This window comes from Punica granatum, chromosome 1 (assembly GCF_007655135.1).
Source record: "Punica granatum isolate Tunisia-2019 chromosome 1, ASM765513v2, whole genome shotgun sequence".
Taxonomy (NCBI): domain Eukaryota; kingdom Viridiplantae; phylum Streptophyta; class Magnoliopsida; order Myrtales; family Lythraceae; genus Punica; species Punica granatum.
In genome coordinates this window covers 45,295,482-45,311,262 of record NC_045127.1, presented here as the reverse complement: position 1 = coordinate 45,311,262, position 15,781 = coordinate 45,295,482, and the positions used below count along the sequence as shown (strand labels likewise).

At 38.7% G+C, this 15,781-nt stretch overlaps 1 protein-coding gene across 3 annotated transcripts; it reads left to right on the top strand.

Moving 5' to 3' along the window:
• On the top strand, positions 1-6,186 carry LOC116212061. 3 transcript variants are annotated; one of them, XM_031546658.1, is made up of 12 exons: positions 1-124; positions 674-763; positions 1,493-2,107; positions 2,197-2,259; positions 2,435-2,581; positions 2,817-2,902; positions 3,037-3,506; positions 3,623-4,232; positions 4,334-4,564; positions 4,658-4,791; positions 4,874-5,226; positions 5,348-6,186. In XM_031546658.1, the coding sequence occupies exons 2-12, from the start codon at positions 761-763 to the stop codon at positions 5,777-5,779; spliced, it is 3,144 nt and encodes a 1,047-aa protein (XP_031402518.1). In that variant the 5' UTR covers positions 1-124; positions 674-760; the 3' UTR covers positions 5,780-6,186. The 3 variants fall into 3 exon arrangements, with proteins under 3 accessions (XP_031402518.1, XP_031402521.1, XP_031402510.1); XM_031546661.1 differs by having other exon boundaries at positions 3-124; positions 3,037-3,515; positions 4,658-4,779; XM_031546650.1 differs by having other exon boundaries at positions 3-124; positions 3,037-3,515.
• The last annotated feature ends 9,595 nt before the right edge of the window (positions 6,187-15,781 follow it).

The window sequence follows — 15,781 nt, the reverse complement described above, 5'->3', positions numbered from 1 at the left end:
TTCTGATTCTCTGTACGGAGAGAGAGAGAGAGAGAGAGAGAGAGAGGTGAAGTGGGGGAGGAAGGAGGAGTGCTCGGAGAGCTGTGAGACGGTGCTCCGGCGAAGGGACTTGGGGGAGACGCAGGCATGTATTCCCACCTCCGACTCACCTCAATTCTTCTCTTGCCCGATCAATGAATCGCAGCTTTGAATTTCGTCCATTTCATTAGCTAATTTTTGTAGCTCCGTCGCCTGATCAGCCCCGGAAATGACCGATTGTTAGCTGCCATCAATCGTTTCTGCATTTCTGTCGGTGGCGATTGGTGATTTCGTGCTGCTTTGGTTTATCGCGTTCGAATTAGCTGAGTCAAGCTTTTTGCCTTTACTACTAAGTCATCGATTTAACAGATGATTTTTTTTTTTCAATTGTTTTTCCTTGTGCGGTAGACTAAGGTGATTCTCGGGAGTTTCTACGTGGCCCCATGAAATGAAAAGGAGAGGTTTTTGTTATCTTGCCGTAACTTGTGGATGGCTATTTAATTTTGTTTCGTCTAGATTGATCGTAAAATCGTCGGCTCTGGTTATATCGGCCACTATGTTCTCTGCTTTAGTGGTTATTGATTGCGAGCTTTGCATTTTACTACAGAGTAGTAATATTCGAGAATTTTTTTTTTTTTCCCTTTCTGTGCTTTAGATCAAGGAGTAGCGGTGTAGCACAAAGGGCGCTGTTTTTTTGCAGGATACTTCTGGTAATGAGGCACGATCGACCCTCCAATTGAAAATGGTGAGACAGCTCATTTAACGGTAGCACTTTTTATTCCTTGGTTTTTCTTGTTTCTGATTAGTTCCTCGCTTTCACGATAGTCTGAGAGGAGAGACTTATCGGATTCACATTCTCGTTGTTGTCTTGATTTTGCTGTGTTTTGATTGATATCTATGATGTCTGCCTGCCATAATTGACTGCTGGCCCGCTTCGTCTGCTTGAATTGCAGAAGGGATGCAACTCTATGGCATTAGAGATTTTATGTTACTCCATTAAATTCCCTGGTCATTTGCCTGTACCAATATGGGAAAATCATTTTATTTGCAAGTCTTGTTTTCTGACATTTGTTCTCAGGAGACGTAATATATGTTTGGTACTGCATCGAAGCTGCTTATTTATTTGTCAGCTACATGATCTGAGTTGGGAGACGTATCTTTTTTCTTTCTTGGTGGATACATGGGTCAAGCCATAACAAAGCATAAATTAAGCAATACAAAGACAGGCTAGAGAAGCTCTAGCAATATCACCTAACAATAGATGATCTAAGCCATTAGGAATGGAGTCAAGCACATGCACACTGAATGGTTCCAGCATGGAGTCAATCACATTCATTATTCTCTGCATTAACTTTCTTTTTCTTTGGTTATGATCCTTCAGTTCTTGTTGTCCATTCGTATTGTATTTTACTATAATGTACTGATCTGCATTTAGTTTCATTCCCTAAATCAAATTTGATGCTCTGCATAATAGGGATCATCTGCTGAAACAAGGTCCGGTTTGACGAATAGCAAATTTTACATGGAAAATGTATTGACAACATGCAATGTCCGTGTAAAACGATGCTCAACACTTACGAATTCAAGCCCTGTGTCATCGGCTGGAGAGCACAATGGTTCTCTCGATGGAGCCAGTAAAGAGAGAGCTTTCAGACAGGGCTCAGTGGTGAATCCTGACTTGTTATGCCCTTCAATGAAAAGCTCAGACAGTGATGGTCAATGCTCTAATGCCGACACCAGTAATCTTCTCAATGCATCCTCTTCTAGTGAACTGGGGTCTCAGAACAGTAGTAATACAAAGATTTCTGATGACACCTCATGCATCAGTGGACTTGACACTGCAAATACAGCGGCTGAAAATCGTTGTAACAATGCTGAAAGGAAGAATGATGGGTCAGGTAGCTCTGCTTCAGTCAATAGCTTTCCTTCATCTGAAAAAGCTGTTAATGATCAGCAAAACATCCTGTATAAGACAAGCAGAAACTCTGAAGAATCTGGCAGTAATCACGGGGAGAGGTCCATGAAGGATTCTGAAACTAGCAAAGTGGATTTTCCAGGGGCTCCAACTCCGAGAGAACCCTCACCTAAGGTTTATAATCTGATGCTTCAGTCGGTAGATTAATTCTCTTCAGTCAAATCTCTTAAAATACCCAACTAATAACTGCCCTTGTTTTTCAGGGGGAAGCTTCTGTGTTATTTGAGGAGAAAGGGGAATCATCAAGTACAACGACGTCTTTTAAAGTTAGTAATCGGAGAGCCTCTTGTTTTTCCTTTTCTTTTCTTCTTCGGTTGAATGGTTACACAATTTACCCCTTTTTTCCCCTGATTTTTCTTTCCTCTTGCTGAACTGTCACACGATTCACTCAAAATTAAAGATGCTCAGTTTAGTATATCTGATGTTTTTAATAATGGACAGGAGGCAGCTGAGATTTCTAAACATCCGGAAACAAAGGAGTGCAAAGAGAAACAGTGTCGGCCAATGGAACAACCTTATATCACAGAGATTCCTCTTCCATCCCAGCCCGCTGATAATAACAGTGGAGCTGACACTGCTGATGAAGATGTATGAGAGATTTCCTTCCTTTATTACTTTTTTCTTTCTTGTATGTATTTTTAACTAGGCTATTGCCTTAACGAATGCTAAATTCATTGACTTTTTTGCCCATGGAATCAGTCCCTGCTCTTGGCATTTCTGATATTTGACCTGTTGAGTAATTACTTGAAACTGCCGACTTGAAATTGCAAATTATCAGGGCTAAATTGTATGGTTGTTTTATCCGGTGCCTGCATGTGAACAGGTTAGAGTTTGCGATATATGTGGGGATGCAGGTCACGAAGGTTTGCTTGCCATATGTACCAAGTGCAATGATGGGGCAGAGCACATGTAATGACTTCCGACTGATCTCTGAGATATTTGTCCCTTGCTATTATATATTTCAACTAATTGCTCGTTGCAATTATTTTATTTCTCTTACGTATTATTTACTTTCAATGGCATTACTTTTGTCTTTTTATCAGTTACTGTATGCATATAAAGATGGACAAAGTTCCTGCTGGTGATTGGGTCTGTGAAGACTGTGAAATCAGCCAGGAATCTGGAAGAGAGAGGCAGAAGGAGCTAGAAGAGGCAGAGAAAGCATTGAAGAGATCATACTCAATAGACGCAACTCAAAGGCTTGGAAGTCTTGGTCCATCAAATTTGAAGAAGAAATTGCAAGTGGATGCAGACGCTTCTGATTTTGAGAAGAGGACAGCTAAAGCAGTTAGTTGTTCCTCTAAGTTGTCTTCTAAGATCACTTCAGGCAATTCAGAGGCTTCCCCAATTACAAAAAGGAGAATTTCGGAGACACGTGATAAATCATCAAGAGTGTCTCCTCCACAGAAAGTGCTGTTTCGGAACTGTACATTCTCATCACCAACAAATATGGCTGAGGGAAAAGTTAAGCCACTTCCTTTGGGCGGTTCAACGAGAAGTACCTTTTCAGTTGGTAAATCACGTACGTCTTAAAATAGTTTTGAGACATCAGCTTTATAGCCTTTATTGAGTCATTTACTTATGGAATTGAGTTTCTCTGTTTATTTGCCTTTATTTGGAGCTTTGCAGGTCTTCTAAAGTCAAGGTCCTTCAACATTGGAGACACACGAGTGAAGGATCATCGGCCGAAGGAAGGCAGTGAGAGGTCTATCATAATTAAAGATCACGGGAAGGAGAGCCGTCGAATTTTCTGTAAATCTCAGTCTTTCAAAGATGCCCACACAAAATTCTCAGGTCCTGACATTTCAATAGCTAAGAAGATGCTGTCCTCTACTTCTCCTCGTGTTAAGGATCGGATCAGAGTGAGGCAGATAGAAGATCAGTCTTCAAGTCCACCAAAGAGTGTACCCAAGCTGGGTTCATTAAATGCTGACAATAACAATATCGCACGAAATGGGGAATTGACATCAAAGCATTCTGCTGTAGCTAATAATCATGATCAGAAGAGAATTCGAGGTTATGAGCATCTGAGTACTCTCTCAAAATCAAGAATGTGTCCACCTCACGATGGGTCAGGGGATCAACATGTCGAGAACCAAATAGTCGTGAACAATGCGAAAGCAGAACAGCCTTATAAAGCTAATGAGTTGGATGTGAACAGGTTTACGAGAAGACCTTGTTTGGACAACTTAGTTCCTTCACCAAGGAGCGTCATTCCGCTTGCTGATTTCCTGTGGAAGTACGTATCTTCCCCTCACCTCTAGGAATCTATTTTATATGATTCTATATCTCATTTTGTTTTCAGATGGTCTTATCTATGAGTTTCTGAATTTCGTGCAGAGGTGGTTTTGAGGTTTCAAGAAGTGGAGGCCTTACTAGTTTGTTTCCCTGGATTCAAGCACATAAATCAAATCACGCTTCCGATAAAGTTGACGGTGTTATGAGCAAGTTCCCTCAGAAGATAGTATTAGATGAAGTTCCTCGTTCAAGCATGTGGCCCACTCAGTTTACGGATACTCAGGTCATGGAGAACAATATTGCTGTGTTCTTCTTTGCAGAAAATCATGAGAGGTATTATGAAAATCTTTTACATTTGTTTTCATAATAAGGTTATTTGCTCCGAGATCCTTCCCATAAGCTCCTTCACTTCCACTTCTCGTGCAGCTATGGGACCTACAAGAGCTTGTTGAAGCACTTAATTGTCAATGATTTAGCTCTTAAAGGATACGTCGACGGAGTCGAACTGTTGATATTCTCATCTAAAGTCCTGCCACCAGAATCCCAACGTATGCAGAGATGTATTACAATCTTCCTCTCCATTACAATTGAGCTATTATAGTTCATTGTGTTGCTAAAATGCGATTGTGTTTACCCTTACAGGCTGGAACAACTTGATGTTCCTATGGGGAGCTTTCAGAATTACGGGCGTTAATTCCCCCGAGAATGAGCCAACTTCGCGAAACGGGCATTGTTCTCCCGGACCCCGTACAGGATCATCAGAACCACATACTCTTGTTACAAAAGAGATGCTGAGTGTTGGACAACCAAAGACGGAATTGTTCCCTTCAAACAGAAATCACACTTCACTGCAGACATCAAACTTGAATGGATTGCCTTTTGCTTCTTCCAAAAGAGTCTATGAGATTCCTGAACCTGTGGCTTCTTCTTCAGAACCTAAGGTCTCACCCATGCCGGCAAATAATCACCAGCTCAGAATATTTAACTCTTCCCTGGTAAATCTTTATTCAGCTGTGATGCGTTGCATGGATGATATGTTTATTCATATTATGCCATTTTTTTCTCTTAGAAAAATTACAAATTCCTGGGTGATGTTGCTATTGCTTCTGGTGACAGATTTACTCGCCGGGAGAAGAGAAGGATTTATGTAAAAGCAGGGGCTTGGATCTCAACTTGAGGGATCCGCCATCCAGTTCCAGTTATGACGAAGAGCGTCCAAATAGGAAGATGAAGGGCATTGTCAATGCACTGCCTGAGCCTTGCAGTCTGAAGATCATTCGGTTCTTCGAAGTGGCCCCTCTTTTTTACACCAAGGATCTTGCGTCCACCAGTGGTGAAAGCAGCATTGCAAGAGATAAGGGGCAGTCCACCCTTGAGGATGTAAACCTCGAGCTTTCACTAGGACCCATAAACTTATCGGGAAAACGGAAGGTCTCGAGCTTGAGCTTTGAGGCTGTGGATTGCAGAGCTGGCCAGACGAAAAGACTGCAGAAAGATGAGGATGAGTTGTCGTTGTCCGTCTCTCTTTCTCTTGCGCCGCCTTCATGACTGGAAGAGGGTCGAGAAATGCGTTACATGAAAGGGCCTTTGTTTTCAGTTATTTCTTTCCGGTGGTGGCACCTCAGGTTTTTGTCTCCTCGAATCATGCAGTGTACATATAGCTAGTTAAATGGCATGAAGGATGTTTTCGAACGTAGTTGGGGTTGTCAATAATGGAGGTAGAATAGGATCTAACTTGCATAGAAACCAAATGTTTTCATCTTATGCCATCTCAAATCGAACTCTTCTTTCGGCATTATCATATAATAGCCCTATAAAGAATATAAAGGTAGTTATGGTAAAGACAAAAGGTGTGTATGTTGTTTGAAACGTCTTTAAAAGTGTACTTTTAATGATGTTTCAGAAAATAAGAAGACTTTGTTATTTTGTAAGTAGTAAGAGTTTTGTTGTACTTATCGAGTTTCTTATAAAATGATTTATCTTGTTAAATGGTAAGTTTTCTGTTAGTATTTGGTTCTATTACGAAATAATATTAAGTTTCTTATTAAATAAGAAGACTTTTTTTTATTGGTTGAATGGAGCCTAGATTGATCTAAGTTCGAGCATGGTCTCTATTCACAATACTCAGAGTTTGAGATTTTATTTGTGAGGAATAAGACCATCTAAACCAATTCGCATTGGTAGACTTATTTAGTAAGCAAGTTTAATCAATAATCACCCGATTAATAGTCCTTGCAATTTGCACCCTTTCAAGGAACCTCCATATTGAAGTTCATCTCCAAGACAAATGTTCTCTATCAAAACCTCATAGCGGCAACTATGTGCAGAAAACCCACAGTTCGATTTAATTTTCTCAATATTATTATTTCGGCAACTCGCATTTGCACTCGTTTTGCAATCTTGCTACCGAAAGCCTGATCTGAGCTAATAGATAATCGGCGGACGGATGAGGCTCGTCACTTCAGGCCACCGAAGTGTATAGAGTTTCACAGTTCTGGTTAACTTTTCTTTTTCCGGTGAAAAAGACCCGCAGAAGGTCGAAAAGAATTCTGGTTTCCTATTAAGATAATTTGTCTGACTTCAAGGAAACAGTCCTGCAAAATCATATACTGAAACTTTGGTATCTTACTTTTACCCCCTTTTGACGTGTGATGATTGTATCACGATTAAAGGCCGATCAGTCAAAATAATGGATAAGATACGGGCAGAAAAGCCCGAGGTCGGCGCCAGTGTTGCGTTCCGACAACAATAAAGTGGATTGAGGCAGGTCATGTCAGCTTGGAATCGATCAACCATTCAGTTTTAGCTTGTAGAGACGTAAAAGTTTTTTTTTTTTTTTTTTGATGTAACTAAATTGTTGCTTTTGGTATGTAAAACAAATTATGAATGTGTAAAAGAAAATGCAATTTGTATTGTTATACCCTCTCGGGGTAAAAATGAAGAAAGGGTAAAATAGCAATAATAATCTTGATTACAGCTTAAACACAGCCCCTAATTCCCAGCATTATCTTGAACCGGACTGAAGAAATCTTGTCCACACCAAAATCATGCATGTAGCATTTTCTATCCCTGCAGAGAAAACAAAACAAACAAACAAAAAAAGATCAAGAGCAAGTTCGCACTATGCGATAAAACATCAACCAAAATGCACGATATGGCTTAAATGACATTAATCCAGTGGACAAATTTGTGAAACCCGACTCGACATTCTTGTTCTGTTAAAGATTCGAATGCGGTCAGACATGATGTCGACTTCAATCTTATCCTGTCATGAATTGACCTCATCGAAATTGACCTGATAAATATCGCTAGAAAACTGCAAACCCTAAAAAAGGAGCTAGTGAAGAAACTTCATATATACTATACCAGTGGGGTTTCCGGTGCCATGCACGGGAAACTAAAAAAAAAATTGTGCACAGTTTTATATATATAATAGAAAACATTTATTACTTGCTTCATAGTTAAATTCTACTTCAATTTAATATAATCATTATAAAATATCTGAAATTTTTGACAATTTAATATTCTAGTTAAAAATACATGATGCATTCTTCGAACGACGCTTATTATGTCATTATATTGATGCATCTTATTCATAATATTATTGGTTTTTTTCAAGGTCCACAAGTAATAATCCATTTTTAAATACTTTATAAATCGACTTATAAGATTGAGTTAAGAATAAAAATAAGACTCATTTTATATTTTTTTTCTTAGTTAAGTAAACTCAATTTTGTAATTAAGTTAATGTAGAAGATTAATTAAATTTTTTTGTATTTTCCAAATTACTATTATTATTATTTGCCTCAGAACTAGGTAAACGTATATATTATTAAATTGATTTATATTATTATTACCTACTTCATGTTTAAGTAATATATATATATATATTTACATTAATTTTTTGAAAAAGTAAAAGAGAAACTTAAAAGTATGAAAAACGAAATTCCTTACAAAGTATTTAAAAATTTTGACAATTCAATATCATTGTCAAAAATAGATGATGTACTCTTCGACCGACCCTTATTATGTCATTATATTGATGTATCTTGTCCATAATATTATTAACTTATTCAAGTTCCATAAATAACATCCCTTTTTAAATACTTTCTAAATCCACCTATCAGATTGAATTAGCAACATAAATAAGGCTCATCTTTGTATTTTTTCTTAGTTAAGTAAAATGAATTTCATAATTAAGTTATTGTAGAAGATTAATTAAAGTTTTTGTATTTGGCAAATTACTATTACTATTACTATTATTATTATTATTATTACCGTTATTATCATTATTTACTTCATAGCTAAGTAAATGTATATATTATTATATTATTTATAATATTTATTATTGTAATATTGTTATTATATTTATTATCATAATATTTATATTATTATTATATTTATTATGGAAATATTATTTATTTATTATTATCGTTATTATTATTATTTTCTTCATAGCTAAACAAATGTATATGTTATTAGATTAATTTATATTTTTATTATTACTTCATAAAGTAATGTATATATTTACATTTATTTATTCGCATTTTTTTAAAAAAATAAAAGAGAAACTCGTGAGTATGAAAATCTGCGAGAACTTTCAAAATACTTCTAGTTTATATATAGATATAGATATGGATATATATGTATTATATATATTAAATATTAATGTGTTATGCTTATGAACATTATATGTTGGTGAAATTTAATGTCTCTAAAATTTTGATGGACGAAATGAAAGATCAATTCATGAGCTGAGGAATCTGAAAGATCAAGATTCGTTTCCGGCTTTAAGAAAGGTTATATGAGCTGAGGTGATCAGTGCGTTGATCGATCGGAATTTTCTTTTATTTATTGGTGATTTGGTAAAAAAATGAATCAATATATATATATGTTAAAAGTGGTTTGCCCCGGAACTATGGGGTAAATTTGTGTTTGCCCTGACCTAAAAAACTTACAAGTTACCCCTGCCCTAATTAGAAAATAAGCAAGATAATATCAGTCAAATTATGGCCACAATTTTGGTCAAAAGAGCTCACATGCCATTGATGCAAATTTCAAAGAGGCAAAACTGTCATTTAATAATTGATGAAAGTAAACTGCAATTGAAAAAATTAGGGCACCAAAATTCCTTCTCTTGCAACGATTCAACCCGACTAGATGACCTGACCTTTCCGACAAATGATGCAGCCTTCTCACGATGACCACAGGACCTAACCGTTGTAGCCTTCTTTCCAGCGACTAGAAAACAGTATTGCTGTAGCCTTCATGTCGGTCGTCAGCGGCTGTAACCTTCTCACCAACCACTAGAAGATCCCATAGTTGCATCTTTTTCACTAGCCACTGTTGTGACTATCCCCCTAGACACAACAGCGAAACAGGACTATCCCGACGCTTTTTTGGACCTTAGTCGACGATAAAAGCATCAGGAAAAACCTCCCAACGTTCATATATCATTTTTTGTTTTTCGTTGGCGTTAGCATCATTGGGAGATGTCTTTTGACATTTTTCTGAAAGAGTTGGCTTAAGTAGGGCATTTGCCTACAGTTTCCAAGACGTCGCCATGCTAAAGCCGACATTAATATATAGTTAGCGTAGACTTTCAAAGCCAATGCATTTTACATCGGCTTTGGCCTGATCCAACCCGATGTTGAATGCGTCGTTGAATATGTTCCCTTTGGGCTTATCTATGCAGACTCTTTTTGGGTCGGTCCAGGTTATGTATGGCCTGACTCTTTTTGTCCACACAGGTTTGTTGGGGCCGACACTGCGAATGTCAGCCTGAGTCCTACTTGTGCCAACATGTAAAGCGTTGTCTTTAGTCAAGAATAACTCGACACATAAGTGTCGACTAAGGACTAACCTGAGATGACAATTTTTTGTCAGCTCTGGGCATGACTTTACCGACTAATTGGGTGTTGTCCTTGGTTTAATATGGCCCATTTTCGCGGCTCTGATATGATTTGAGCCAACTTATTTGTGTCGGCCTAGATGTTATAAAAAAATTATGCTTTTTGCATCTGCTCCGGTTTGATTTGGATCGACTCATAGTCGATGTAAATGAGAGAAGACAATTCGCGAATGATTCGGGCTCAGCTTTGATGAAAGCTCAATTTCAGTTCGCTCATGTTGAGCTCAAATCGAGCTCACCAATTAAACAAACTGCGCCGAGCCCAACAATATTCAACTCGAGAAAATCGTGAGCCTAAACGAACTTTTATATGTATATTAGGGCCCACAACCCAGGCGCACAAACTAGGCCCAATGCCCACAACATAAGGCCCAAATAATAATGATAATAATAATAATGATGATGGTGGTGATGATGACGACGACGACGACGAAGACATTTTGTTTTTTTATTTTTAGAAAGATAACAAAATTATTTTGAAATTGAGAAACCTAATTGCAGTCTCTCTCCTATGTTCTCTCCATCGAGCATAGACTTTGATTCCGCTACCACCACTCTGTCCATCAACTTCGACTCCAACAGACCTTCGCCACACTCTCGAAGTCCAAACTTCAAGCCTCCACCGCCATATCGTGCTTCTTTTGTCTGCTCGTTACTAGACAGGTCAACTTAGCTGCTGCTTCTCGCCCTTGCTATAGTTGCTGCTGGTCGCGGCTCGCTGATGGTTGCATTTTTGATACTGCTACTCCCCTGCTTCATTCCAAGAACGGGTAGCGTCCCTCCTTCCCCTGCTCTCCATCTTTCTTTCTTTTTTCCTTGTTTCGAGCCTAAACGAGCTCGAACTCAAGTTTGAGCCCGAGCTAAACCCGAGCTCGAGCCAAAACATTTCTGTTGCACTTGGCTCGTTGGCCGAGCCCCCAAACGAGTCGTGCTTGATCCTTCGATTTGTTTGAGGAACCGAGCTCGAGCTTGGATGTTCAAGCTCGACCAAGGTCAAGCCAAGCTTGAGCCTAGGAGAAGTTTAACGAGCCGAGCTTGAGCCTTGTATATAAGGGCTTGACTCGGCTCTTTTACACCCCTCATTTGTGTCAGCGCAGACCTTATCACAGACAACACTTTTTGCGTTAGCTCATTTTGCATTTGAGACAACAGATTGTGCGTCGTTCTCATCTGGGCCGACCCATGAAAAGTTTCATTCCAGTACGACTCTTCGTAATTAACTTTTAATAATGTTAAAAGTCTATATTAATCTAATCAAAAAGTAATATCACTGAACAAATATTCACTACATATATAAGTTTACTTGCTTTATATATATACGAGGGTTTTTCTAACCTATGCCCTAAGGGCATACAATAAAATTCAATAAATAAAGTAAATTTTTACATCTTTGTTTAGCAAATTTTTACCATTTAGATACAAACATTTATTTCATTCTTAAATTGATAGGCATATTCATGGTAAGTATGAATTCTTATCCTATGCACTAGGAGATATAGGTTACAAAAATCCTATATCTAGTTTTTGACATGTAGTGCCATAGACGATGATATTAGTTTTTTTTATGGTTGTGTGCACAAAAACACTTCAGGGGCAACAATGCCATATATATCATTCATCATCTAAACTTCTGTCATCCTATGAACTTGCGTCATCCTTTGAACTTGTGTTATTAGGGGCCAATTGCTGCTTTTGACCCCTATCCTGAGATGGGGTAACTACTTTAACGAGAAAACACAATTAATTACTAATTATGAATGAAATGTTAAACAAGAAAAAGATCTCAAAGTTAAAACCCACCAAGAAAGCACTAGGCTAGAGGCCTCCTTTATAATCGAAAGAAATTCCACCAAGAAATATTGCAGTAAATCAATGATAACATCCAATATTGACAGTAAATAGACATCAGTGAACAACCAACAAACATTGAACATCCAACAAAAGAGATTTTGAGAGGCTATCGACAAACAGCTAACAAAACCAAGTAATACGATTGGTAATTAAACAACAAGCAAACCAATATCAACATTAACCATAAGGTGACAAAGACCATCTAGTTTGTTCATCAATAAACAACCGTCAAACCAAGTAATAATGGTAATGAAATAGTTGTTTCGCGTAAAATCACGCAATCCCACTTTCAGCGCTTGTTAGGTGAATCTCTTACGAGATCCGGGCTGTCAAGACTGCTAGGGGGCAATCCCAAGGATTAGTAGCGAAACCACCAGCTGACTTCACCATGCTAGAGCGTGGTGCCACAGCCCGGAGATCCGTAGGTCTAGTCGGCAGCTAGGTTTATTAGAGATGTCGTTGGAATGGTTGACGATGATAGTTAGACGATTACGCGATCTGAGGATTTGGCCGTTAAGATTCTCCCCAATACGAGTGTTAGCGCTAAATACGTTGGGAGGGCCCTAAAGCCGATCTAAGGTGTAGCTCACGACCTTAGTGGCTCGTGAGGAATTTGCTAGTTTCACGGGACCAACGGAAGCGAAAAAGGAACAAAAATTCAAAATTTCATACCCGTGAAACTAATCCTTAGACCTACTAGAAGAATAAGAGTAAATAAAAGCGTACCTGGAATTTTAAAACTGTCGACCAAGCGTCCCACGCGTGACGCCTCTACCGGTATCCACACCGACTTTGTCGACGAGTCTTCGAGATCGGCGGTGCTAGCGGCCAATACTCGAAAGAAACATCGATGCGACATCCGAAATTTTTAGACTAATGGACCTAATTTGAGTTGAACAATTCAACCCAAATTATATATATATATATACTTATATGCACACACATATGCATACACCCGTATATATATTTATATCATATATAAGTACATTTATATATGTATGCTGTCCCCCCCTTTTATAAGCAACAGGGGAGGAAGAAATCAAAACCCCACCGATGTGGGATAATGAGAATTAAGAGTTTGAAATTGCCATGTGTCATCACATGGATTGTGCATCAATTGTGTTCATTTAATCTAATAAATCGAGTCTAATTAATCAACAAATTTAATTTCATTAAATATCCGATTAATCGGTCGCACCATAAATCATCTAATCTCTATTAGACGATTTTGTTTGTTTCAAAATATCTCGTCAATTTAGTCGCAGTGTGTGACCCTGTAGGTTCCCAATTACGTTGACATTAATATCGAAATCTCTATTTCAATATTACAAACAGTGAGCGGCATCTAGCAATACATCACTGTTACTCAAGTAATTGGAAAAGTCAATTTCTCGACGAATCTCGTGAGCTACATTACCGTGTAATATAATCAATTATCCTCTATATCTCTATTGAGCCCAATGCATGGTTGATGACATCCTTGTATGGCTCAATATTAGGGGTGATCGATTCCGAGTACCCTGTATTTTTCATAATACCCGGATCATACCCTGTAAGGGACAGGTTCCAAGATTTTGGAACCGGACCCTACCCTGTTGAATCATGGAACCGGAACATACCCGGAACCTGTATTATACCACAGGTTCCGGGTATCCTGTTAGAACCTGTAAAATTTTTTCTCTCGTTAAATAAAATCGAAAATATCACATACATAATTAGTAATCACGCCAAATAGAATATCAACAAAATTTAGATTAATCCTCGACAAAATTGAACATCAATAATACAATCTCACACAACAAAGTGCATCTGTTCTGATTCATTAGAGGATATAGTAACTTTGCTCTTTGCTCTTTTTTTTTTAATAAATAACCGGTTCCGGGTACCTTGTAGCAGGAACCGAAACCGGAACCGATTTTTACAGGTTCCTAATTTTAATACCCGGAACCTACCCTATTTTCAATACGAGCTACCCGGACCCTACCCGTTAGGGTAGGTTCCAACCGGTTCCGGGTATACTCGGTACCCGTGCACACCCCTACTCAATATCTCTCTTTCTTGGTTTACCGGATAAGTCTATCAGAACAAATGAATTCGATATCGCTATATCGACTCATTTGGGTATGCATACACTTTTAGACTTAACCACCAAGTGGCCGTGAGATATCACTCTCGTTATGTAGGAGGGACAAATCCTATCTTAGTCACTCACATTCCTTTCCATGCTCTGTGGTATACCCAATAACAGTCTTTATAACCAGCCTGTTATGGTGGCGTTTGACAGTATCAAAGTATATGACATTACAAGTAGGAATCCATAGTGACCTCAAGGCAAAGGACCATTACACTATAGTCACTTTGAGATATGCTAATGACAGTCACGTAACAACCCATGTAGTAATCTCATGGCGGGTCAGTCCAATACACATTACTCTTAATGTATACATGTAGTGTGATTTGATATCTCCATATCCATGACCTGTGAGACTTGGTCATCAATCAACACCCATACTAGTCTAACCGTATTATCGTTGTCCTAATTAACGATAATACTCTGACTAGGGACATTTAGGAATAATGTTCGGTAATTATAAGATCTCACAATCAAGTCACACTTGATGCCTATTGAACTACTATTCCAAGGATATTATTGTGTGGAATCATATTTAGCGCAATCTACACAATAACAGAAAAACCTCGTAATATAATGAAATACATGTCATATTACCGAACTGATGATAGATTGCCTCTAGGGCATACACCAATTCTTAACAATCTCCCACTTGCACTAGAGCCAATCTGGCATCTGTCTAATGCCAATAGATCTAGTGTGAGCCTCGTGCTTGCGCTGCACAAGAGGTTTCGTAAGTGGATCTGCGAGATTCTCATCTGTTGGTATTCTGCATATCTTCACATCTCCTCTGTCGATGATCTCGCGAATAAGATGGAAGCGCCTGAGTATATGTTTGGATCGCTGGTGAGACCTGGGTTCCTTAGCCTGCGCAATGGCTCCATTGTTGTCACAATAGAGATCCACTGGGTCTGCGATGCTAGGAACCACAGCAAGTTCTATCACGAACTTCTTGATCCAAACGGCCTCTTTTGCAGCGTTAGAGGCAACAATATACTCGGCCTCTGTGGTAGAATCGGCTATTGTCTCCTATTTGGAACTCTTCCAACTCACAGCACCTCCATTCAGGCAGAACACATACCCTGACTGCGATCTACTATCGTCATTATCGGTCTGGAAGCTAGCTTCGGTGTAACCTCTTACAACGAGCTCTTCTTCGCCTCCATATACCAAAAACATCTCCTTAGTCCTTCGTAAGTACTTAAGCATGTTCTTTACTGCGATCCAGTGTCTCTCACCTGGATCTGATTGGTATCGACTCGTCATACTCAAAGCATACGAGACATCAGATCGAGTGCATAACATAGCATACATGATGGATCCAATAGATTACGCATGTGGAATCCTATTCATGTGGTCCCTCTTCTCTCGAGTAAAAGGACTCTGAGCCTTCAAAAGGCTTATGCCATGTAACATAGGCAGCGATTCTTTCTTAGAATCATGCATGCTAAAGCACCGAAGCACTTTATCTATGTATGCACTCTGACTTAAGCCAAGCAGTCTCCTGGATCTATCTCTATAGATCCTGATACCTAGCACGTAGGTAGCTTCACCTAAGTCCTTCATAGAGAAACACCTTCCCAACCAAGTCTTCACAGACTGTAGGGAAAGAATGTCATTCCCTATCAGAAGTATGTCGTCTACATACAACACCAGG